The 27,765-nt window shown below is 41.6% G+C and overlaps 1 protein-coding gene across 1 annotated transcript in view; it reads left to right on the top strand.

Moving 5' to 3' along the window:
* PRSS12 (serine protease 12) overlaps nucleotides 1–27,765 on the top strand; it is a 266,504-nt gene that overhangs the window by 33,801 nt on the left and 204,938 nt on the right. The window contains exon 2 of the mRNA XM_082272842.1: nucleotides 24,734–24,878. Coding sequence (XP_082128968.1) covers nucleotides 24,734–24,878 — 145 coding nt within the window. The remainder of the gene's footprint in view (nucleotides 1–24,733; nucleotides 24,879–27,765) is intronic.

Below are 27,765 nucleotides of genomic sequence, written 5' to 3'. Positions count from 1 at the left end.
TGTCTATTGTGTCAGGGAGTCTACCCACTGTAACCAGATGTGGGCTCTCATTGGGCAGTGGAGGAAACCTGACCAATGGCACACCAGGGCTTGTATCCATCCTGGAAGGGCAGATTCTGTCACACAGCATTCTGGGAGGGGGTATAAGTCTGTGAGGGGCACATGTCAGATTGTCTTTGGCGGGAAGCAGAGTCCCAGGAGGGAGGTGACGGCTGTCTCTCCTCCTGACAAGAGGAATAAGGTATCCCAGTTGGCTTGCCTGAGGGGATACAGGGCTGAGCTGAGCTGCAGAGAAGGATCCAGTGTGCTGAGGACCAGCGGAGCTGTTGGGGGACGAGTTTCAGGAAAGCTTTCTGAGGCGTGAGTACTGCAAACTGTCCCTGGGGTCTGCCTAGGAGAGGGGACCACTCCGGAGAAGGTCAGAGGGATCCAGGAGCTAGCTAGCTGGGCAGCGGTGACAGTAAAGGGGGTGCCAGAGTTAACCCTGAAGAGTAAAGGGGGTGCCAGCGGTTGGGCCCTGAAGTGTAAAGTGTTAAGTGTTGCAGCAGTGATTGCGAGTGGCTACCTCAGTCAGGGAGGACTGGAGGTAGCAGTGAAAAAGGACTTTTGAGCTAACAGGAGTGTCAGAAGTCAGTTTCAGTTCAGTGACAGCAAGTCAGTGTTCACAAGCGCCAGTAAGCATTGGTCGGCATTCAGCCGGCATCAAGTCAGCGCTAGAAGGCATTTTTTCTCAAGTGTCCCATTATTGTAACCAGTCGAGCCAGAGGAGTATCCCACTCATTCCCTTCTCCTATCCAAGTTCCTAAAATAAAACTAAAAACCAAAGATGCCGCACTGATCATTGTTTCAGTATTCACACTTGGGCAACCAGCTTAAATGTGCTGTTGGTGTTAACGGTAACCATGGCAGACCCATATCCAGCACTGATGCTGGAAATACTGCTACACATGTAAGAAAGCCAGGAAACTAGCATTTTACAAGAAGTCCAGCAATGGCAGCCCCCCATACATCCCTTATCTCCTTTAAAATGACTGCACCACTTTAGCAGTGCATTGTATAGTCCTGGCCCATTTTCAGCATCCATAAGCTAACAAGATTGGTGGAATAATAGAACTCCAGTACAGTGCAAAATGCGGTGAACTGATAAATACGCTACATACATAAAAGGGTAGGCCAGTGCTGCTGTGACTGGGAAAGAGAGGCATGTAAAGATTTGTGGATGAGCAATACAGCAGCTCTATTCTGTTTCCATTGATGATGGGGCAAGCTCAACATACCAGGATGGTAAACTTGCCAAAGTGGCGGTTGGCCTACAGGTATTTAATTTAAAGGAAGCTCAATTTCTAAACACTGAAGCATGATTTGTAAACTACTGGCGTCCCTTTATTGCACTGCAATTTTTTTTTACAAAAGGGGAACTAACAACTTTAAGTGATTGTAAAGAAAACATTTTTTATTTAAAAAAAAAAAATAACAAACATGTTATACTTACCTGCTCTGTGCGGTGGTTTTGCACAGAGCAGCTCAGATCCTCCTCTTCTCGGGTCCCCAGCCAGCACTGTCGTTTTTCTTAAATATACACAGATAGACACTATGGGGGAGATTTACTAAGCCTGGCACACACAGAATCTAGTGCAGCTGTACATGGTAGCCAATCAGCTTCTAACGTCAGCTTCTTCAATTAAACCTTGCCAAAAAAACTGGAAGCTGATTAGTTTTTATGCAGAGCTGCATCAGATTTTGCACGCTCCAGTTTTAGTAATCCTCTCCCACACTGCACTGCTAACTTAGGTCTGGGTTTCTATATAGCAGTAACCTTAAGAGAGGGTTAAAAACCCTGTGTGAGTATAGCATTTTTCCTGTGCACAACTAGGAGGAACAACAAATCACCGCAGGGAAAACTGCATATGTATATATATATATATATATATATATATATATATATATATATATATATATATATTTATATCGGAAAAGAACCAGTAGGGGTCGCCTCTTACCAGATCTTATGATCAACCACGCCTGTGTGTTATTAAATGGTTGGGGGTCCGACCATAGACTTGAGCAACTGATCCTCAGATGTTCCCAAAGTTCACCATTCAAAAAAGAGAGAAAGAGGCTCCCATAGCGTAAAACAGTAAATTTATTCCAAAAATAAAAAGCAAGAACACTCACAGAAACCAGGATGGAATGAGCAATTGTGTGCAGCCGCCGGCCGGACGGCTTTGCTCGCCCGCACTCTCTGGTCGCGATCAGATGACGTCAGTACGCAGGGCACGGCGTACTGACGTCATCTGATCGCGACCAGAGAGTGCGGGCGAGCAAAGCCGTCCGGCCGGCGGCTGCACACAATTGCTCATTCCATCCTGGTTTCTGTGAGTGTTCTTGCTTTTTATTTTTGGAATAAATTTACTGTTTTACGCTATGGGAGCCTCTTTCTCTCTTTTTTGAATGGTGAACTTTGGGAACATCTGAGGATCAGTTGCTCAAGTCTATGGTCGGACCCCCAACCATTTAATAACACACAGGCGTGGTTGATCATAAGATCTGGTAAGAGGCGACCCCTACTGGTTCTTTTCCGGTACTGAATCTTGGTGTCTTATTGGAATTTGATTTTCACACACTTGGCTTTGCTTTCACATGGTAAGAGGCTTATCTAGCTGGTGATGGTTCTACACTTATCTCTCATCATTGTTTTTTTCACTTTGGCATATTTATCATTGTCGTCTGGCAAGAGGCAACTTCAGCTGGACTTTATTAATTGGTTTATCTGCAGCAACCCTTATTTATTTGGTAAGGGGTATTTAACACATATCAATTTCTTCATTTATACACTTGTTCACTGTTAATAGTGATTTTTGGTGGTGGTTTAATATACACACATATTATCCTCCAGTCACATTGGTGATATTTACCTAGTTGTTGGGTTTTACGCTATTGCGTATTTTACATTTTTTTCATGATCCAATGACCATTGAGTCTATCGCTCACGTGGGCCTGGATCTTCTATCAAGGTGACAAGATTTATAGAGCATCTGCTTCTCTCTTACCTGAATCTGGTAAGCTTATACCCTTAAGGGAGTCTGGTCCAGGACTACATCTAGGATTTTGTCATCATCATTTATTATTGGGACTTTTTGGACTTTACATCTCCATTTATCATACTTAGCGCGACTTAATTTACAGATATTCTACAGGGTGTGGTCACACTTGAAGTTGCTGCTGTTCAAAATTATTTCCTTTAAGCGTGGTTAATCCCCCTCTATACACTATTTATATGTAGCACTGCCCCCTTGAGGGCTGCTGGATTTCTCACCTTTCCGGGTCCCTCTGGGTTACCGGTAGCAACTGCATGTAGAAACTTAACACTTTGCTTTCTGGCTCACTCAATAAACAATCTAGGGGTTGTTGTATTGTTGTATTTTATATTATATGGGGATGGGAGAAGGGAAGAGTGGGATACTCCAAAACTTGAACTATTCACAATGTTGAGACTTCTATCTGAGGATGAGGCTAGGCCGCAGTTTCACCTTGCCAGTAGATGGATCTGAGGTAAAGTTCCTGAATAGACAGCTTGCATAGCACTTATCATCAGGGTACTCACCTAGCACCCCCTTTCTATCCACCAGCTGACACCCGTCCTCTGACTACTCTACTTCAGGGTGGCCCCCTTCCTGGGCAGGCCCTTAGACACGATCCCCTGTACTCACGATACTGTTTTTCCAGGTTCTCCAGTGTCTCAATCCCTCTCAGCCAGCTCTCCTGGACCTCTGGGTTCAGCTCCTTTCTTCAGGCTCACCAGGCCGACTGCCTGTGACCATACACCAACTGCTGCAGAAGAGGAGACAGCCGCCACCCTCCTTCTGGGACTCTGCTTACCAGCCAAAGACCCCGAACACATGTGCTCCTGGCTTTTATACCACCCTGCACCGAGACAGCAGTCTGTGCCAATCACTAGGGCTGTATCAAAGCCTGTGTACCCATTGGTCAGGTTTCCTCCACTGTTCAATGTGCCTCCCCGTTGGACCAGTAGGGAAATTCCCCCAGACCAGAATAATCACACACTGAGCACATTGAGCAGACCTAACTTACAGATCCTGCTCTCTGTTAAGCAGAAAGCAATATAGAATTTACCTACTGCTCCTCTGATAGGCAGACAGAGCCAAAACTATATTCACTCTCTAACACCTACCTAGGAGGGTGCTACATATATACAGTATATATATATATATATATATATATATATATATATATATATATATGCTGTATATATATATATATATCTATATATACAGAGTTGTATAAAGTACTCGAAACCCATACTTGAGTAAAAGTACAAGTGCTCGATCAAAAAGTGACTTGAGTAGAAGTGGAAGTGCTCGATCAAAAAGTGACTTGAGTAGAAGTACTAAAGTATTCAACATTTTTTGTACTTAAATATTGCAAGTAGTTTTTTTTAAAATTTTGCTACTCAAGTACTGAAAGTAAAAGTAACAGTAGTTTTGAAAAAAAAAATGCTACTCAAGTACTGAAAGTAAAAGTACAAGTACTGTGTTATGTAGTTATTAAAGAAAGAAGTCAAAAGTTTGAACATCATATTGTTTTTTATTATTTCAAATGCAGCTTTTATTTATACAAACAGTAGCTTTTATTTTCGTATGCGCTGATAATACACATGTTTTGAGCTTCATGAAACCTGCTATCGACTGTTCTGGCAGTGGTAATTTTTATAATTGTAACGAGTAACTATGCAGCACAAAAAAAAAATATCGGAGTAGAAGTATTGAAATCATTGAAAAAATGTAGTGAAGTAAAAGTGGAAGTAGGAGAAAAAAATTCTACTCTAGGAAAGTACAGATACCGCCTTTCGGTACTTAAGTACAGTAGTTCTACTTAGTTACTATACATCTCTGTATATATATATATATATATATATATATATATATATATATATATATATATATATATGTATGTATTCCTCTTTGAAACAATAAAAACAGCATGCCTTAAGAACCTGAGAACAATTGCAAAGGATAACATGTTCATTTGGATAGATTTCAAGGCTGTAAATTATTTGGATTTAACAGACCACTGGTTTGTAGTATAACACTAGAATTGTTGTTTTATGAGACCCAGAGCAACAAACTGCTAGATTAACTTGGATACTGAAGTGGAAAGGCATTCGGTTCTTCATATAATTTTAAAGATTTTTTTTTTTTTGCATTTAAGCAACATATCAATAAATCAACATCAATAACCCAACAGAGAGGGCCCTTCTCCTTACTGTTCTTTTGGGAGGATAGAACCTATAATGTTTTTAGAGAGAATGGTACAACATTACTAAGTTTTTGGATTGAAAGTGCGTGTCTTTTGCTCTTTAAAGGTTCTCCAAGTCATTAATATGTTTTATGCAATGCCAGTTTAGGCACCACAAGCATACCGGCTACATCTCTTAATTTGCAGTGCAGTTGGCATGCTACAAATAATGATTGATGTGCTCTTTCCAAATTCTTGCAAGTACTACTTGTTTTTTCTTGAAGTCAGCTTGTTAGTTACGACTAATTTTTCATAAGGAATTTAATATTTTTAAAACAATACCAAAGTCAGGTCTTTTGTCATTTTGTTATAATGGTGTTAGCATATGCAAGAGATTTGTCTCATTTAGCAAAGCAAATAAAAAGTACTAGTACATTTAAATGATTAAAATGTAATAATAATACATCTGTGGGAAAAAATTTGTTAATAGTTAGACATTTTTGGATTGCTGTATGATTTTTTATTTTTTTTTTTAACAATGTGGTCTTTTTAATATTAGTTATAATATAATCAAAGCAAACATTACAACATGAGCAAATTCCTTATTTTTACTGAACAAATGAATTAAAGTGGAACTGCAGCCTTGCCTTTAGTCTTGTACAAAAATAACCGGCTGTCAAAATAGTCACAGAGGGAGATTTGTCCACCCATACTGTATAGCATGGATGGAGGAATCAGCAAGATTTTTTTTTTTATACAGCCCACAGGCTGAATGAAAAATTTTTTTTTTAATCTGTATGACCAGCTTTACCACTTCAGCCCCTTCCTAACCAGGGCATTTTTTGCGATATGGCACTGTGTAACTTTAACTGACAACTGCGCGGTCGTGTGGCGCTGTACCAAAATACTTTTTTGGTTCTTTTGTTTCCCATTAATGTAGCTTTCTTTTGGTAGCAAATGATCACCTCTGTGTTTTTTTTTTTTTGCGCTATAAACATAAAAAAGGCAGACAATGTTTTTTAAAAAAACAATATTTTTTACTTTTTGCTATAAAACATAAAATAAAAAAAAATGTAAAAAATCAAATTTCTTCATCAATTTGGGCCAATATGTATCCTGCCACATATTTTTGCTAGAGAAAAAAAAAAAAACCCCAGTAAGCGTATATTGATTGGTTTGCCCAAAAGTTATAGCGTCTGCAAACTATGCAATATTTTTATTAGTTTTTTTTTTTTTTTTACTAGTAATGACGGTGATCAGCGACTTATAGCGGGACTGCAATATTGCAGCAGACAAATTGGACACCTAACTGACATTTTTGACACTTTTTGGGGACCAGCGACATATTTACAGTAAACACTGCTAAAAAATATGCACTGTCACTGTACTTATGACACTGGCTGGCAGGGAAGGGGTTAACATCAGGGGCGATCAAAGGGTTAACTGTAAGCCTAGGGAGTGCATACTTACTGCAGGGGAGGTGCTTTGACTATGGGAAGGCAGAGATCCATGTTCCAGCTTAGCAGAAACACAGAATCTGTACCTTCCCTTCTGACAGAAGGACAGTCTGCCTTGTTTACATAGGTAGATTGTCGTTCTGCCTGTGCCCTGTGTAATCAGTGGGAGCTGGTGGAAATTGTGTGCGCGATACCCGCTGCTGGGCTGCTGTGTAGAATCACAGCTGGAGCGGGTTGCTGGCAGCACCCTCCCCAGACCTGGACGTGCCAGATCACATACTAGGTACACAATCTGGGGAATACCGGCAGCCCTGCCGCATTATATGTATGGTGGGCGGTCCACAAGTTGTTAAGCTGGGTTTACACTAATAGATTTTTTAATGTAAATGTTTGTCTTAAGAATGTTCATTTGATTTTCTAATCGTTAGTGAGGTCAAATCGGCGTTCATTTTCAACCATAATGATAAGAAAATTTGAAGGAGCAGGATGGAATTTTTAAAAAATGTATGTTTTTTTATGTGATTTTCATTCAGGAAATTATATTCATTCCAAAAATCGGATGTAAAAAGTGGAATTTCGAAGGACATTTATCAAGCCAATAATTTCTGTACAAATTTTTGTTCAAATGTTCTTTGAAATTCTACTAGTGTATACCCAGGTTAGTCTTTTATACTGTAGCGGTGAGAGCAGCTGTGCACAGTAATGCTTTTGCATACACAATCATTTTTGTATGTTCCAGCTGTACAGGCAGGGCCATCTTTAATATTGATTGGACCCTGGGCAAACATTTTCTTGGGCCCTCTTGAATCCACTTATCAACTATTTGCAGGCAGTGCGGGCTTAAGGGGCAGCTGCTTTCGACCCTACAACAATGGCTAGGCCCAGGGCAGCTGCCCCTTTTGGCGTGTGTTTAAGACAGCCATGTGTACAGGCCTTATCTTATTCTAACCTCTGGGAAGCTCTAATGTTGTACTTTTTCAGTTGGTATATTGCATGGCCTTTCTCCAGATATTCACTGTTATTTTTATTCAGATGTACTCTCTCTTTTCCCCTATACCTAACTGCTGGCAAGACTGTCATAGCACGTTTTTCCCAACTGGTGCTAAAATTTGACATACAGATCAGTATTGTGCAAAAGTTAACACTTCACAAGCTAGAAAACACAATAAAATCATGTAGAAAACAAATGTACTGAATATATGGTGTTCTCACTTTTATAAAGCCAGTTTTAAAAAAACAGAGAGGTCCAGTAATATGGGTCGGTTGGCTAAGCAGCACTAAAATCTGGTTGGACAGTGCTTTTGCAATCTTGAAATTCTCCTCTTGGTTAGGGTTTCCAGATACCAAATAGGCCTGCAGAATATAATTGGCGAATCGTTGCATCGCGATGCGACCCTTCGCGATTCTGCATCGATTCGGGGGGACGGCAACATCGATTAGGAAATGACATCATCCAAGCCACGCAACGAGATGCGCCTGGGAGAAAAAAAGTAAAAAAAACACAGCTGATTGCTGGATTAGTGCGGGAGCTTAATAAAAAGGCTCCACCCCTTCCTCTTCCCTCTTTGACCCGAGGCGCAGTGGTAAGAAGAACATCCCCCACGTGGTATCGGAGCCCCACCTGTGGCCTTGCAGCCAGCCAGCCAAGCCAGTCCACACTCCACACAGGAGCCCCGAGTGTTGCAGCCAGCCAGGACCTGGAGCCCCAAGCGCCCCCATCGCAGCCAGCCAGCGCCGCATCACCGTGGTCGTACCAGGCCCAGCCGCCACGCCAGCCAGCCACTGGAGCCAAGAGAGCAGAGCAATGTCTTCCTCAGTGTGATATGCAATGCAGTGTACAACAACCCACACACAGCAGGTATGTAAGTCCGAACCAATAATGTGTATATCACAAATTAATAATTTGTAAGAGTCAGCAGCAGAGTAGTGTAGTAGTTGTTGAGCAGTGCACATTTATTTAGTGGCCTGGCCTGAGCTGAGGCCTCTCTGGTAGCAAGGGGCTATTATAGGGGTCTCTGTATCTCTGGGGGGGATGTCTGTCATGGGGGGGACCCGGGACAGGGGACGGTCGGGGACACTAGTAGTATCTCTGTTCTGCGGTGGAAGGGGGGGTCTCTCTGTCATTAACAGCGGTGGAGGGGGGGGGGCTCTACTTCAGCTGCGGGGGAAGGCAGGGTCTCTGTCAGTGTCAGTAGGGGAAGGGGGTCTCTGTCAGTGTCAGCTGTGGGGGAGGGGGGGGGTCTCTGTCAGTGTCAGCTGTGGGAGGAGGGTCTCTGGCTCAGTGTATTCATAAAAGGGACCAGAGATGTATATTAACTAAGTAGAACTACTTCACTACTATACTTAAGTACCGAAAGGCGGTATCTGTACTTTCCTAGAGTAGAATTTTTTTCTCCTACTTCCACTTTTACTTCACTACATTTTTTCAATGATTTCAATACTTCTACTCCGATTTTTTTTTTTTGTGCTGCATCGTTACTCGTTACTATTATAAAAATTACCACTGCCAGAACAGTAGATGGCAGGTTTTCATGAAGCTCAAAACATGTGTATTATCAGCGCATACGAAAATAAAAGCTACTGTATGTATAAATAAAAGCTGCATTTGAAATAATAAAAAACAATATGATGTTCAAACTTTTGATTTCTTTCTTTAATAACTACATAACACAGTACTTGTACTTTTACTTTCAGTACTTGAGTAGCAAAATGTTTTAAAAAAACTGCTTGCAATACTTAAGTACAAAAAATGTTGAATACTTTAGTACTTCTACTCAAGTGACTTTTTGATAGAGCACTTCCACTTCTACTCAAGTCACTTTTTGATCGAGCACTTGTACTTTTACTCAAGTACGGGTTTTGAGTACTTTATACAACTCTGAAAGGGACTGACAGACAGACAGACAAACACAGTAATATTTTATGAAAGATGTTGCTTGCTTGTTGCGGCTTTTTTTTTTTTTTTTTTTAAACACTGACAGAATTTGGCAACTTTTTTCATTTTGGATAGAGCAAGGGAAGGTTCTTTAATTATTACACCTGTAAGGTTTATTTTTGCCATGTTGCCCCCATTGTAGAAATTTACCCTCACTGTTTGTCCCAAACTGAAAGTGAGAGGAAAATGGAAATCCCACACAATTTGGGGGTTTTTCATTTTACTTTCAATGATAATCATAAAAACACAGGACAAATAGAGAGGGTGAATCTCTCCAGCGTGGGGCAACAGAGACAGCTGTATTAGAACATCTGTCAGTGTTTTATTGCTATGTCCAATCTATGGCCCTCCAGCTCGCAGCTGTTCAGGAACTACAATTCCAATCATGCCTAGTTATGTCTGACTGTGTGAATGTCATAGATGGCTCATGGGAATTGTAGTTCCTGAACAGCTGGGGGGCCATAGTTTGGACACCCCTGTAAATACATCTCCACTCTATCCAAAATCAAAAATAAATGTTTTGCCTTTAGTTGTACTTTAAAAGGTTTAGACCTTATATTAATATTTTCTTTTCTTTTATCAAGCAGTAAACTGCACTACTACAGTTTGATGCCATACTAATTTTACTGTTACTTCTTGTAAATAGTGTTGTTGTCTGTCCAGTGGCGGTTTTAGGCACGGGTGAACGGGGCACCCACCCGGGGCGGCATTTTTTCATAACACGTGGGGGGCGGCATGCCCGGGCCGCGGACCGGTACCGGTCCGTGGATCAAATGGTACCGGATCGCCCGAGCCCCGTTCGCCCATGCCTAAAACCGCCGTAGCCGAGCCTAGCCGAGGAGCAGAGCATTGCTCCCCCCGAGCCCGCCCATTGTGTGACAATAGCGAATGAAATGGGTCTCGCGGGGGGGGGGGAATGCTGGCACTCTGCATTGAAAAGTGGCACTCTGGCATGGCATCTCTACATTGAAAGGGGGCAATGCTGTGGCGCTCTGCATTAAAGGGGGCATTGCTGTGGTGCTCTGCATTGAAAGGGGGCATTGCTGTGGCGCTCTGCATTGAAAGGGGGCATTGCTGTGGCATCTCTACATTGAAAGGGGGCATTGCTGTGGCGCTCTGCATTGAAAGGGGGCATTGCTGTGGCGCTCTGCATTGATAGGGGGCATTGCTGTGGCGCTCTGCATTAAAGGGGGCATTGCTGTGGCGCTCTGCATTAAAGGGGGCAGTGCTATGGCGCTCTGCATTGAAAAGGGGCATTGCTGTGGCGCTCTGCATTAAAGGGGGCATTGCTGTGGCGCTCTGCATTGAAAAGGGGCAATGCGTTTATTGGGGGCAACAATGCTGTGGCACTCTGCATTTATTGGGGGCAACAATGCTGTGGCACTCTGCATTTATTGGGGGCATTGCTGTGGCACTCTGCATTTATTGGGGGCATTGCTGTGGCACTCTGCATTTATTATGTTGTCATGTTATTTTTTATTTTTTTTTGGGGGGGGGGGGGCGCCGGGAGGGAGTCTTGCCCGGGGAGCAATTTAATGTAGAACCGCCACTGTGTCTGTCCCTGCTATGCTATTTTCAGACCTTCCTATATGTCTGCAATGCAAGTGCACTATGCAGGGCTTGCAGGCCATGCCAGGGTCCAGGGAAATGTCCTTTAAAAGCAAATGAAAATAAAAATTATTCTTTAATTTGTGACTGCTTGATTGTTTGTTTTTTTTTTTTTTTTTTTGATAAAGTTCTGAAAACCATTGGGTAGTGGGCTGGGCATGGGCATTGGGCAGTAATCGTGATGCATCGTGATGCATTGCGGAATCGAATCGTATCGAATCATTGCCCTAATAATCGTAACCAAATCGAATCGTGGGGTAAGTGAAGATGCGCATCCCTAATACTAAAACTAGAAATATAAAGCCTTAAGATCTCTAAAAAAATTACCCAAGGAAATACATAATTTAAAAGCACCAAACAACATCTTATATGTATTTATTCACATTTTAGAGGTGCAGTTAATCAGTAACAAATGACTAAAAAACAGGCTAGTGTGGCAAAGCTGCTCATGATTTACTCCGAGTAGTTTGCAGCTATGAATAATGTATAGAATGTACTGATACTATATTGCAGTTGCTCAGGGACGTGAATGCAGTTGGCAGGTAACATCTGTGATATTGGCAATACTTTATGTATATGTCAGGTAAAAAAATACAATCAGGGACTTACTTGTAAATCTACAAATTTAATTTGCTTGATTTTCTTGAGAAAAAAAAGCAAACAACATACATTGAGGAAATTATATAATGTATATAATTTTACTGTTGTAGCAATTTGTAATATTTAAAGTAGAACTATGGGCAAAACTTTTTTTTTCAGATTTTGGATAGAGCAAGGGAGGGTTTTAACCCCATGTTGGATTTTTTTTTTGCCATCTGTGTCCCATTACACTGATTTCTCTTCACATCCTGTCCCATAGCCAAACAGGAAGTGAGAGAAAATCCCTGCAAATTATGGGAATTTCTTGGGGACCCCCAGGTCACCATAACTGGTGTCCCCATTGGAAGATCCCCCATCTATTACTTTTCTAGGGACAACCCAAAATTTCACTTTCAATGATAATGGTAAACAGGACAGATAGAGAGGGTGAATAGGGATGGGCTGAACACTCCCCTGTTCGGTTCACACCAGAACATCTCAAACAGAGAAACCGTTCTAGCGAACTCTATTAAATTCTATGGGACACGAATATGAAAAATCAAAAGACCTAATTTTAAAGGCTTATATGCAAGTTTTTGCCATCAAAAGTGTTTGGGGACCCAGGTTCTGCACTGGGGGACTGGGGGCAAAAAATTTTGTTTAAAACAATCATTTTTAAATGAGCAGTGATTTTAATGATACTTAAAGTGATACAATAAAAAAATGTAAATTGCTTTAAATATCATGCCGGGGGGGGGGGGGGGCACATTTGTATGATGTATGGAGCCTGCTGCAGCAATACTGACTTTTCTAAAGGAAAAAATTTAAACTTGCTTACGGCTTTAATGTATTGTCGGCTCCCGGCAATATAGATAAAAAAAAAAAAAAAAAAAAAAAAAACTGCGTAGGGACCCCCAAAAATAAATACCAGACCCTTATTTGAGCATGCAGCCTGTCACGTCAGGAATCCCCCCTCCCTAACCATACCAGGCCATATGCCATCAACATGGGGAGGGTGGGTGCTTTGGGGCCCCAGATCCCGGCACCCCCGAAGTGAATGGGTATTGGGTACATCGTACCTGTACCCATTCACCAAAAAAGTGTAAAAAAATAGAAATCACAGGAAACAGTTTTTGACAAGTCCTTTATTAAAAAGAAAATGTAGATGTAAATCCATTGTCAATCACGATGACCCCTGACCCTCAAAATAGAAAAAATTGCAAAAAACGCTTCACCTCCTAAGAGGCTACCCGCCATATGCCTGCACTTCGGCATTGATAGTTCTTTTATAGGCAAGTGGTGGGCCACCTGGTTAGGTCACTCGGTGGCACCGCCCCTTCTGACATCATTAATTGACGATAGATTTACATCGAGGGACGCTATTTTTTTATTTTTAATAAAGTACTTGTCAAAAACTGTTTCCTGTGGTTTTTACTTTTTTACACTTTTTTGGTGAATGGGTAGGGGGTCCTTGCTTCCAGATTGCGATAATTCCCCCACCCACAGACCCCCACAACCACAGCCCAGGGTTGTCTGGAAGAGGCCATTGTCTCCATCAACATGGGGATAAAGTGCTTTGGGGGGCACCCCGAAGCACCCTCCCCATGTTGAGGGCAAGCGGCCTGGTATGGCTCAGGAGGGGGAGGCGCTCGCTCGTCCCCCCCTTTCCTGGCCTGCCAGGCTGCATGCTCGGATAAGGGTCTGGTATGGACTTTTTTCTTTTTTTTTTTTAATTTTGGCGTGGAATTCCCTTTAAAATTTATACCAGACTCAGAGATTTTGGGGAGGATCCCATGCGTTTTTTTTTTTTTAATTCTGTCATAGGGTTCCCCTAAACCACTTTTGCCCTGCCTAGACCAATTTCCAGCTTTCAGTGCTCATTGGCTTCTAAGGGAAATCTTGTTCAGCTTGACATGGCACTGCTCCCTGTCTTTAACATTGGCGTCTATAGGAAATATTGGTCAGCTTGACATGGCACTGCTCCCGGTCTTTAACATTGGCCTCTATGGGAAATCTTGGTCAACTTGACATGGCACTGCTCACAAACCATAAGTGACAAGGACACCAAACTTGAGGAGCACCAAGAGGCAACCCAGCACTACAACATATCTCTACATTTAAAAAGTGGAGTATGCCTGTTCACTACACTGACTGCACTAAACTAGCTCAACACACTATACGCTAACTACCTGCCTAACTCCATTGTTACACACTATACACGGTTGCTGTATAAGCAGCAGCCTTGTATAGTGTGGGACGTGGACTTAGCCCCTGAGCCATGATTGGCCAAAGAATACAGGTCAGGTGCATGCTTTGGCCAATCATCAGCAATCAATGCACAGCAAGAGCGCCTTGAATTATGGGGTGCTCATCGGCGGCCGAACTTCCCACCGAGTACCCCATTTGTTTGTGTGTTCAGTGAACACACGAACAGCTGATGTTCGACTCAAACACACAGCCCATCCCTAAGGGTGAATTGGAGACCAGTGACATTATTACAGTGATCAGTGCTACAAATATGAACTGTTACTGCACTAATGACACTGGCAGGGAAGTGGTTAACATCAGGGGCGATCAAAAGGTTAAATTTGTGCTTAGCAGGAGCACAAGATCTCTATCTTCTCCTCTATCAGAATGGCGATCTGCCTTGTTTACATAGGCAGACCGCCATTCTGCCTCTCTCAGGAACAACCTTGGGTGGCCGGTGGACATCAAGTCCCCTGGACCTGCTGATTGGCTCCCCTTCTGTCCAATCAGCATGCAATCGTGCCTCCGGCAGCACGCGCGCACCCTCTAGTGGCTATTGCACAAAAAGACGTAAAGGTTTGTGATTTTGCACAATAGAGCCGACATACCACAGTACACGTACGTTAGGCAGTCGGCAAATGATTAAAACAAAGCCCTACAGGGGCGCGCTGTCACAGCTGAGAGGGCCTACATCTTCAACTGGTCTTCCTTTCGGGTACGCGGCCTCCGGCTACATGAGTGGCCAGGGGCACGATGAAGTCACTACCGCACCTGCAGGCGGGAACTGCCGTTTACGGCACAGGCTTTGATGGTCCGAGCCAGTATGCCGGACCTTGAGAGCGCATCAGGGACGTGTCAAGGACGTCACCGGCAACATGCACTCTAAATATCCCCTAAACAGTGCACGTTTAGGAGATATTCACAGTACCTACAGGTAAGCCTTATTATAGGCTTACATGTAGGTATAAGTGGTAAAGCAGGGTTTACTACCACTTTAAAGATGGCTCAAATGAGAGGTGTCACCAGGTTGTTTATGGCAATTTTAGGGTTTACTAGATAACGTGATTATAGACGCCAGCCCTTATATAGTGATTCATGTGAAGCTGCCCTCTTTTAATGTGAAGTAGTTAGTAGATCTTAACTAACAATATCAAACTTCTATTATTTGTGTTATTATTACCATTATACTACTCTAGCACAGCCTTTTTCACCAAGGCTGCCCAGGCATCCTGGGGTGCCATGAAGCTTCTTCAGGGGTGCCTTGGCAAAATCCCTATAAATGAATCAAAAACTGTACACAAGCCAGCAGGTGGATGAAGCCTGCCTTTTAGTTAAACAAAGCCACGGGTTTTCATTATGCACCGAGTATAGAAAAAGAATAATCAGCGCAAACCAAACAAATATGCAATAAGGTGTACTAGGCAGCAAGCAATCAGTGCCAAACACAAAAACACCTGTGAACTCAATATATAAAAATATTGCTGCGCCAAGTAAGCATAAATAAGTGAGGATAAATCAAAATCAATCAGTGATTGTAATCATATACATATGAATATATATAGATAAACATATATAAATCCAGTGCAAAAAGTCAGTGCAAAAAAGTCCAAATCAGGTATTATATCAAATCAATACAGTCCCAAAATCATATTTAGTGCCCAAACGTGATAAATCTCTTCATCCAAATATATAGGTGATTAAGGGTGCTTGCATGCTCCACTCAAAAGTGCTCCCCGTGGCTGGTGACACACTAGCAGCTCACCTTAAGGATAGGCTCTTTGCAGAGCCAAAACATGCATATGAATGATATATTCCAGTAGCCTGGTCCTCTTAAAACGATCTCCTGTTCATCTCTCCAAATATACCAGCATCGATATAGGGGATAAATATGCACCATTACGACTTTCTAGACACTGGCATCCTAACAACCAGTGATGTCATCAGTTGATAAGGAGGATGTCAGTCGCCTCCACAGAATCCTTGTTTGACCCTCCTCTGCCTCTCTCCCTCAGCACTGGGGTCACATTAGCTGACTGATGGAGAGAGAGGTTGAAGAGAAACATTGGAATACTAGTCAGTACCAGTGTTCAAAAGTGTATTTTATTTTGAAGAAAAAAATCACCTCTAACATTGGGTATCCTATGTGTGTGGATGTTGCTGCATTATGTAAAACTATTAAAATAAATTTTTTACATTTTAGAAAGGGGTGCCTCGAGACTGTTCATAATTTTAACCACTTAAGCCCCGGAAGATTTTACCCCCTTCCTGACCAGGGCCTATTTTGCGATTCGGCACTGCGTGACTTTAACGGACAATTGCGCGGTCGTGCGACGCTGTACCCAAATGAAATTGACGTCCTTTTTTTCCCACAAACAGAGCTTTCTTTTGGTGGTATTTGATCACCTGTGCGATTTTTTGATCATGCGCTATAAACAAAAAAAGAGCAACAATTTTGCAAAAATAACAATATTTTTCACATTTTTTATATGAAATTCCCCCCCAAAAAAATTTAAAAATCAAAATTTTTTAACATTTTAGGCCAATTTGTTTTCTGCTACATATGTTTGGTAAAAAAAATCACAAAAAGCGTATTTTGATAGGTTTGCGCAAAAGTTATTGCGTTTACTAACTAAGGGAAAGATTTTTGTCATTTTTATTGTTTTTTTTTTTTAACGAGTAATGGCGGCGATCTGCGATTTTTTTTGCGGGACTGCGACATTGCGGCCGACAGATTGGACCCTTGACTGACATTTTTGACACTTTTGGGTGTACCAGTGACATTACTACAGTAATCAGTGCTATAAATATGCACTGTTACTGTAAAAATGACACTGGGGGGGAAGGGGTTAACTTTATTGGAGAGGGAGGGGTTAAGTGTGTCTCTAGGGGCGTGCTTCTAACTGTGATTGGATGTGGCTGTGTGTGTAACAGCACAGATCAACGGTCTTACATAGCAGGACCCTATGATCTGTGCTTTTACACAGGGAAGAATGACAGGCGGCTTTGTTTACATTAGCCGCCTGCCTTTCTCCCTCTCCACCCGACGATCGCGAGTGACCGGCGGACATCGGGTCCACCGGTCACACGTGCGGGCTTCCTAGTGAACGAGCGGGGGCGGGAGCGCGCCTCCGGCGGCGCGTGCTCGCCCGCTATTGGCTCCCAGGCTAGTGACGTACCGGTACGTCACTTTGCCTGGGAGGGGCTGACCGCCGCCTTATATAGCCGGGCGGCGGTTGGCAAGTGGTTAAAGGGTACCTTGACTGAAAAAAGGTTGAGAAACACTGCTCCAGCAGACTGTACCATGAATAATAAGTTAGTGAGTTGCTTTTACTGTGCATTAAAGGTTTATTATGTTTTTATAGTCCTGTGCATGCAATAAGACTCCAGCTAACATTTTTATTGCACATTTTAGGAAAATTATTAGTCTGACTTGTTTTTAAGGCAAGAAAGACACTCTTCTTTTTAGACACATTTTTTAATGTGATATTAAAGTGGTGCTGCAGTTTCACCTTAACCCTAGACTTCTTCAATCTGCTTTCCTAAGTCATTTCAACAAGAGCTTCAAGGCTTTCATTTTTTTGGCACAAAGTAGCTCTGTCCTGTCATTGAAAGCTGCTGCCACTTAAATGACTAAGAACAGATGGAACCCAAGCAGTGCAGTATTCTGCTGACCCTCATAGGGGTACAAGCGGGAGAGTCTTTCACTTTGTGGAAGTGGAAAATCCTTTTAAATTTCAACAGCTATTACCATCCACGTACCTTCAATGGATGGGATATTCCCATGCACACTGTCCTGGTAATTGAATGATGGTGTCTAGGTCACCTATATCAGCTAAGTTTACCGCAAAAATAAATAAACCAGAAAAGAAAAAGAAAAAATCAAACTTACCACGGAATGATATAAATGCACTTCCAATGAACTTTACAAAGCAACAAGTGAGAACTAAAAGTTACAGGGGATACAAATATAAAATCCCACACAGAGGTACATTAATCTGTAACATTAATGTATTTTTTATGGTCCTATTGATATAGAAAGGCTTTCTGCTCTCTACAATGGCTTGATATAAAAGATGACTTAATCAATAAACTGTACTACACTTCAAATGATTTGTTTTTCTGTCAGTTTCAGAACTTTGGTCATTTCCTTCTAACAACAAAAATATGTGAAGCACTGCCAGATTTCTGAGGGCAATTTTCGGACTTATTATTGATCCAAAAATATGCAATTTCCTGATAAACAGCTGTTATGTTCAAAAAACAGTAAAAGTTGATTATTAAAGCTAGTAATACATTTGAAGCCACCTAAGGCAATCTGCAGTGGGGGATTTATTTGAACGTGTTGTTACTCCTTTGTTCAAGGAATGGATTAAACATTTTTAAACAGTCAACACATGAATATTTATAAGCATTCTGTGCGAGGTAATGCATTGTTTTCTTAGGTTGATTACTGATGGAAGCAAAGAAAGTGACATTTAAAGTAATACTGATCATGTTTAAAACAAAGTTTCTGGACTTCTGTGCACTTATCATGAGTAAATCCTATCTGACAAAATAATGTAATGAGTATTGATGATAAAATAAAAATAAAAAAAATAATTTTTGATTCGCCTTAATGTTTGTGTGCAGATCTGTCTGACTTGTAAAGGATAATGCCCTTCAGAAATCTAAAAGGCCAAGTAAATGTACTGTGGATTGAGAGTAACTTGGTTTGAGAGTGCTTTGCAAGACCAGCAACATTTTTAAATAAATTTTGACTTGATAAACAAGCGATGCCTTGATATACAAGTATCGTCATGTCACGAGTATAAAAGAGAAGAGAGGCGCCTCAAAGTGTAGAAATATGGTTGCATTTAATGAACTCACATGGTTGATGATTAAAACAGGCACATCTAAGTATGTAGGCATCAGGGGTAATGCTGTCTACATAGACCATTCTCCTCACCACCATTGACGTCATCCCTTCCATGCTGCCCTCCACAAGAGCTTCAAGCCTCACTTTCAGGACGCTCTACTGCAGGGTAGTCTTCCCGGTCACGATTGCAGACTGACAGCGGTGAGAGCCGGCGGTGCGGAGGATGGTCTATGTGGACAGCTTTACCTTCGGACGCCTGCATTCTTATATGTGCCTCTTTTAATCATCAGTCATGTGACTTGCTAAATGTTGTACCATTAAATGTAACCATATTGCTACACTTAGAGGCGCCTCTCTTCTCTTTTACAGCCCATTCACACTGATCCGACTTGGACCGCAACTTGGTCAGCTTGACAAGTCACGGTCTGTCGCGTCCCATAGTGTAGTACAGGAACAGTTCTAATAGGAGAGACACAAGTCACTCCAACTTAGAAAAAAGGGTCCTGTACTACTTCGGGGCGACCTGGAGCGACTTGCATAGACATTCATTTTATGAAATCCGTGCAAGTCGCGCTGAAGTCGCGTACGACATAGTGTGAACAGAGTCTTATTCTCTGTAGCTCCTGCTGGATTTTGCTTCTAATCCCATTTTGGAGGCTGCCATTTGTGGATGGACATTTTATGGTTACACAACCTATCACATTGCTATAATCTTTTTATATGGACTATAAACTGAAGGACTTATGAATAAATGGTTGTGGAACAAATCATCTGAGTTTCCATTATTTCTTATGGGAAAATCCGCGTTGATATACGAGTGTTTTGGATTACAAGCATGTTTCCGAAACGAGTTATGCTCGCAATCCAAAGTTTTACTGTATATTTTACTAACGCTAGATACAGTATATATGCAGTAGATTTCTCTTGTTCAGTCTGTTGGCTGAACAAATGTGATCTAATAGATCTCTAGCCAGCTATTCTATTCAGACAACCACATTACCTGCAGCTGTCTAGATACCTGAACATTTGACTATTTTTTATAGGATGCAATAACTGTTCTGCCGACAGTTTTACACCTGGCTCCCTGATTTGTGAATTGACATTTGTCGAGCCGAGTAGTATGAGAGGGTCATCCAGGGCATGAATTTTGGCCCTGGGTGGCACTGACGGACGAAATATGAGCCGTGTATAGCCAGCTTAAGTGAACATTCATGAATACACTCAATGAACTTCATAGAATTCTGTAGATTTAAAAAACATATATGCAGACAAATAAAAGAATATGCAATTTGCTTGATTTGTGAACCCATTTGCTTATCACTAGCGAAGAGTCTTGCAAGTTTGTATTTTGTGTCTATTCAGTTTTCAGTTAAACAGTATAATTAAAGCCTAACTCTTGCTATAAATATTAACTCCAATCCCCACTGATGTAGAATATAGGATTTTTTGTTCTTTTGTATTGTATTTTATTGTAGCACTGCCCCCTAGAGGACTGCTGAGAATTACACTTTCTGGATTCCCCTGGGTTACCCTTAGCAACTGACAGCAGATAAGCAGCAATGAAAGTTCTTGGCTCAGTCTATAATTAATCCAGGGGATGTTGTTTTTGTGTTTTTATTGAGAATTTGGATAGGAGAAGGGATGAGTGGGATACTCTAACTGCAGCCTCTACTACAGAGAAAAGTTGCACCACTCAACTGGGCCCTCCTGCCTGCTTCTCCATTCAAAAAACTCCCACAATGCATCACATTCTGTAAAAATACATAGTGGAACAGTTGACTGACAGGTGTCCACTGCTCAGTCACAAAAACTAAACTTCAGCTATAACTTTTGGTTCAGTATGATAAAGAGGAAAAATATTTTGCAATGCTAACAAAGCCTGTTTAATGATATCAAACCTAGATATAGTATGTACTTTTAGAAAACATCCATTCTCAAATATTTTTGATGACCTTACAATTTATGGCTGTGCCCTTTAAGGTAATTGTGGTATGAATAGAGTCTTTACCCTCAAGCAGATTGAGGAAGCTACATGACCCTGTGGCGTAACGCGTAGGGGAGGGGCAACCAGACGTCACCACATTCACATCCGGAAGGAGTACCCCTGTCTTGCACGGCTGTCTGTAGCGATATTATAATTTTAAAAGTGTACTACTATGTGGCAGGGGAGTAGTGTTCTTTAAGCACCTTTTAAATTTGAGTAGTGTGTGAAGTGTGAATAAAGGAAATGTGTTTAAAGTTATAAGCACTATTGACATTTTTCCTTTGCATGAACACTATAAGGAAAAGCAAGGAGCTATATTAAGAAGAAAGAACGTGGGCATAAAGATTTCCACTTCTGAGTCCTGGTGGGAAAATAAGCACTGTTTGACCTCACTTAATGGAGGGGTCGCTGAATATCAGGTGAGAGCACATCTGATGGGTTAGCACAGGTGACATGGAGTGGAAGCACATACAGTGCCTTGCAAAAGTATTCAGCCCCCTTGAACTTTTCGACCTTTTGCCACATTTCAGGCTTTAAACATAAAGATATAAAACTGTAATTTTTTGTGAAGAATCAACAACAAGTTGGACACAATCATGAAGTAGAACTAAATTTATTGGATATTTAAAACTTTGTTAACAAATAAAAAACTGAAAAATTGGGCGTGCAAAATTATTCAGCCCCTTTACTTTCAGTGCAGCAAACTCTCTCCAGAAGTTCAGTGAGGATCTCTGAATGATCCAATGTTGACCTAAATGACTAATGATGATAAATAGAATCCACCTGTGTGTAATCAAGTCTCCGTATAAATGCACCTGCACTGTGATAGTCTCAGAGGTCTGTTTAAAGCACAGAAAGCATCATGAAGAACAAGGAACACACCAGGCAGGTCCGAGATACTAGGTATAAGTAAGGGCTAAGTTGCGCTAATGGGTACTAAATCCACAGGTAAATGTAAGATGAAGCACACTAATGATAGTCCAACATTGGTGACAAGTCCGTATCCAAATGAAAGGCACAGTCCAAAATAAACGATTCCAGTGGCAGATGATTAAACCAACATTCAATTCTCCTTACCAGAATGCAGAATAGAGTTCGCCCAAAACTCAAGTCAGATCTAAACGCTCAGCCTTCGGTCGATGTGATCAATTAGTCCTCACATCCACAAATGGTGATCATATGCAAAGAAAAAATAGACAGTCCATAGCGTAATACTGTTGAATGCTATTTCATCACCCAGAAGAGTGCACACCGTCACCAGATGGCTGATAGTGGAAAGCACCAGTAACCTTAGGTCCCAAGTCCTCACCAGATATTAAATAATTAAGGTGATAGTTAGAAATGGAAGTGACACACAGAGACCTCTCCCGATACCACTGCCTCTTACCAGATTATGGATAAGTGAGAGCCACACAGTCTGAAATGGAAGTGACACACAGAGACCTCTCCCGATAACACTGCCTCTTACCAGTGTGACGGTGTGCACTCTTCTGGGTGATGAAATAGCATTCAACAGTATCACGCTATGGACTGTCTATTTTTTCTTTGCATATGATCACCATTTGTGGATGTGAGGACTAATTGATCACATCGACCGAAGGCTGAGCGTTTAGATCTGACTTGAGTTTTGGGCGAACTCTATTCTGCATTCTGGTAAGGAGAATTGAATGTTGGTTTAATCATCTGCCACTGGAATCGTTTATTTTGGACTGTGCCTTTCATTTGGATACGGACTTGTCACCAATGTTGGACTATCATTAGTGTGCTTCATCTTACATTTACCTGTGGATTTAGTACCCATTAGCGCAACTTAGCCCTTACTTATACCCATTTTTGCTTGTCACAATTTAAGTTGCTGCTGTGTTTTTTAGTATTTAGCGCAGTTATATCTTTCTTTTATAGGTCCGAGATACTGTTGTGGAGAAGTTTAAAGCTGGATTTGGATACAAAAAGATTTCCCAAGCTTTAAACATCCAAAGGAGAACTGTGCAAGCGATAATATTGAAATGGAAGGAGTATCAGACCACTGCAAATCAACGAAGACCTGGCCGTCCCTCTAAACTTTCAGCTCATACAAGGAGAAGACTGATCAGAGATGCAGCCAAGAGGCCCATGATCACTCTGGATGAACTGCAGAGATCTACAGCTGAGGTGGGAGACTCTGTCCACAGGATCACAATCAGTCGTATACTGCACAAATCTGGCCTTTATGGAAGAGTGGCAAGAAGAAAGCCATTTCTTAAAGATATCCATAAAAAGTGTCCTTTAAAGTTTGCCACAAGCCACCTGGGAGACACACCAAACATGTGGAAGAAGGTGCTCTGGTCAGATGAAACCAAAATCGAACTTTTTGGCAACAATGCAAAACGTTATGTTTGGCGTAAAAACAACACAGCTCATCACCCTGAACACACCATCCCCACTGTCAAACATGGTGGTGGCAGCATCATGGTTTGGGCCTGCTTTTCTTCAACAAGGACAGGGAAGATGGTTAAAATTGATGGGACGATGGATGGAGCCAAATACAGGACCATTCTGGAGGAAAACCTGATGGAGTCTGCAAAAGACCTGAGACTGGGACGGAGATTTGTCTTCCAACAAGACAATGATCCAAAACATAAAGCAAAATCTACAATGGAATGGTTCACAAATAAACATATCCAGGTGTTAGAATGGCCAAGTCAAAGTCCAGACCTGAATCCAATCGAGAACCTGTGGAAAGAACTGAAAACTGCTGTTCACAAACTCTCTCCATCCAACCTCACTGAGCTCGAGCTGTTTTGCATGGAGGAATGGGCAAAAATTTCAGTCTCTCGATGTGCAAAACTGATAGAGACATACCCCAAGCGACTTACAGCTGTAATCGCAGCAAAAGGTGGCTACAAAGTATCAACTTAAGGGGGCTGAATAATTTTGCACGCCCAATTTTCAGTTTTTTATTTGTTAAAAAAGTTTGAAATATCCAATAAATTTTGTTCCACTTCATGATTGTGTCCCACTTGTTGTTGATTCTTCACAAAAAATTACAGTTTTATATCTTTATGTTTGAAGCCTGAAATGTGGCAAAAGGTCGAAAAGTTCAAGGGGGCCGAATACTTTCGCAAGGCACTGTATATCATTTTTATACACATAGAGCACGAGGAAGAACCGTGTGCATGAAGATTGGGCATTTTTTGTGGATTTATTGTCACTTGATGAACACTATTAATTACATAAGTAGTATAGCACTTTAAAGGTGTATCAGTGCACAGCACAGGATTTAGACCTGATTTCACTGTAGCAAAGAGGGCACTTTATGATTTTATTTTGCACATATATTGAGCACAAGTTTTATACATTTTTTACCAACTTATATATATATATATATATATATATATATATATATATATATATATATAGTTGGCATTTTTTTTTTTTTTATTTGAAGAAATTTTTTTGGATGATATAAGCGCAGCACAATATTTGAATAAAGCTTAACTTCAGCTAAAACTTTTTGTACAGTATGATAAAGAGATAAAAAATATTTCACAATGCTGACAAAGCCTTTTTGTTTAATGAGATCAAACCTAGCTATAACATGTACTCAGTGTTATCCATTACATCCTTACATTTAGAAAACATTCCTTCTCAAATATTTTTGATGACCTAACAATTTATGGCTGTGCCCTTATCGGTAACTGTGTGGTATGAATACAGTCTTTACCCTCAAGCAGATTGTCAATATCTGGGGAATACATACATCTCTAAACTCAGTGGGATGCCTTTTATTTAGCCATACTACATCATCTAAATGCATTTTTAACAATTAACAGGGTCAGTGCGTCTACGAGGGAACCAGAAAAGCGAGTCAGAGGGAAATGTAGTGGAAGTCTATGTGAATGGTGCCTGGGGAACCATATGCAGCAGCCAGTGGGATGATAATGATGCCTCTGTCATATGTCGTCAGCTTGAACATAGGTAAGTGTTTCTATACATTTTGTATGCAATAGTGACTATCCTAAAGTGGACTTGCTGTGCTGTGAAAATATGTAGGCTGCCATTGCTGACCTCTCCTATTGAAAGTGCTGATTCTGCTGATCCAAAGGCTGCAATACTTTGACACAGAACAAATAGGCAAATCAAGAGTTTTGACTTTACTCTTAGCTAAATTGATAATAATCCCTCCTTGAAAAAAAAATAAAAGAATAAATGTAGCTGCATACCTTATGTCACCATTGCTTTCTGTTCATTTGTTTGTACAGTCTTTACAGCATAAACAGCCTGTGAATGTTTCCTCTGTGTAATTTCTGCCTATAGCGTACTGAACATGCATCATCTGGACAATGGCAGAGCATAGAAAGACCAGTGGCCAGTATTGCACATGCGCTGGGTCAATTAGGCGCCAGTGGCCATACTGCACATATCTTGTAACAGTACCAATGGCCCCTACTGCCCATGTGATGGCTGGACACATCTGTGCACAGGGTGTACCCCCAGAAGATTGATAGAGGAACACAGGAAGGTCTAAAGAAAGGCAAAGATTTGGGGCATACACACACATATATATACATATATATTTATATATATATATATATATATATATATATATATATATATATATACATATATATATATATATATATATATACAAGTTACTATTTTGGTGGAACCTGAAGTGGTTGTTAATCACACTGCTAGGTTTATATAATCCTCTATTTTTCCTATTGCTAGGTGCTCCTGTCACTGTGATTTATAAAAAAAATGCTGGCTTTACGTGATTTCAGAGTGCCGATTGGCCATCACGTGACCCGCTGCCTCTCTCCTCTCCCCGCCTGAAAGCTGCAGCGGGTGGGGCCGAGATTCCCCTGCTGATGTCAGTCAGGAGGGGAGGAGGAGAGAGCCGGCCATCACGCGACCTGCTGCCTCTCTCTTCTCCCCGCCTGACAGCTGCAGTGGACGGGGCTGAGATTCCCCCCGCTGACGTCAGTCAGGAGGGGAGGAGGAGAGAGCGGGCCATCACGTGAGGGAGAAAGAGGAGGACAGTGCAGGGCTGCGGATGATGGAGGCACGTGCACTGACCACGGTGCCAGGGCTCTGCAGCCGTGATATACCGTGGTCAGTTTACAGGGGGAAGGCAGAAACTGACAGGATCAGCCAGGTATGTCAGGTGATACAGAGGGCCAAATTACACAGTACAAGCATTGTGCTGTGTAACATGCTTTAAAGGAACAGGGTCTTCATTTTTTTATTTTTTTGGGAGGTAGCAAATGCTTTAAAGAAAGTTTTACTTTGATAGTTTATTACTACTTTAACGTACTGCGTGCATATGTTTAATTATAGGCTCTGAAATACTGAGGCTGAGACAGCCAGGCAAGTAGCATTTTCATTAATTGATCAGAAATGGCAGCCCCTAACTTCCTCTCAGCACAGAGTTTCTTTAAAGGCCTCTACAAATTACCAAACAATTTCCTGTCTGTTTCTGATCACCCACAATAACTTGAAAAACTCTTATCTTGTACAGTACAAGACACAGGTAAGATAGACCCTAAGTTATAGGCTGATCCCTTCAGGTGATCCGATGCTGACAAACCATTTGGACATGTCCCCTTGGGCATACCCCTATAACTCTGCCCCACCCCTTGAGACCTCAGTTTTTTGGTAGTGTCCTGTAGATGGTTGACCTCTTGTTCCTTATGGAGAAACCCCTTTACACAAAGCCCCATACACCATTTTTCTTTTTGGACTAGTGGGGAACTGCATGTGTCAGCTTATATAATGCATTTCCCTTTGAAGAGTAATCCACATTGGATTGCTTTTCAGAGGGCATTTGAAAGGCAGCGAGGAGGCGATAAATTACTTTTTTACTGCATGTTTTAACCCCTAAAAGACTGCATCACAGTGTCACAACTACATACATTGCAGAAGGTTTCAGGACGTTTGTAGTGCTGCTCAATTCACTGCCAACTGAGAGTGATAGGGGGTGTAATTTTGGTGCTCCCTGAAGCACCCCATTACAGCGACAGAAATTATACAACCCCCACCCGGCTGCTTTTGCGGTGTAAGTTGCAGGGGGTGGTAAAAACACAGCTCAACCGCCTGTATTTTATGAGACACGGTGGCTGTACTGACTCATCCGCACAGTCTAGTTTGAGAGGAATGCAGGAACAGGTGCACCCATCCTGGTGTACCTGTCAAACTGGGCTGTATGGATGAGTCTGTACAGCCACCACATCTCCTTTAACGTATATATTGTAGGCTGCCTGCACTCAGCTCCATACCAGGCCAAAAAAATAAACAAGTGGCTCTACATGTGGTACTGGGCTCTGCGCCCATATGAATCATTTGTACTGAAAGACATTACACATACATGGGTTGGACAAACATATGGAAACACTACATGATTTGCAGGTGTGAAAGTGATGACATGTTTCGCGTTAAAAGCAAAAGTGATATAACATGGGAGGGTAGGTGGCATAAACTCCAAACATACAAAGAACACTAGACACACCAAACTGGATCAATAACAGCCGCAGCCTTGTTTATTGGTTTTTACAAATACAATATAGACAATTACCAATTCACCATAAACTCTTTTAGTCCCGGTTCACATATGTGCAATGACAGACTTTGCATGTGATTCGGAGCGCACTGCTCTGAAAATCACATGCGATATCTGTGCGATGCAAATTCAGCCATACAGATTGTATGGCTGAATTCCCATTACATTCAGGCACAACTCGCACAGGACCCTTTTTTGGGACCGCAGCAGAATCGGATCGCATGGGTGTCGTTAACTTTGTATTGACACCCCCAGCGATTCGCATATGGCAGTGTGAACTGCCTGCGAGTTGAATGCAATGCGGAA

Source organism: Pelophylax lessonae (assembly GCF_965119305.1).
Source record: "Pelophylax lessonae genome assembly, chromosome: 1".
NCBI lineage: Eukaryota > Metazoa > Chordata > Amphibia > Anura > Ranidae > Pelophylax > Pelophylax lessonae.
This window is presented reverse-complemented; position numbering and strand designations above follow the sequence as displayed.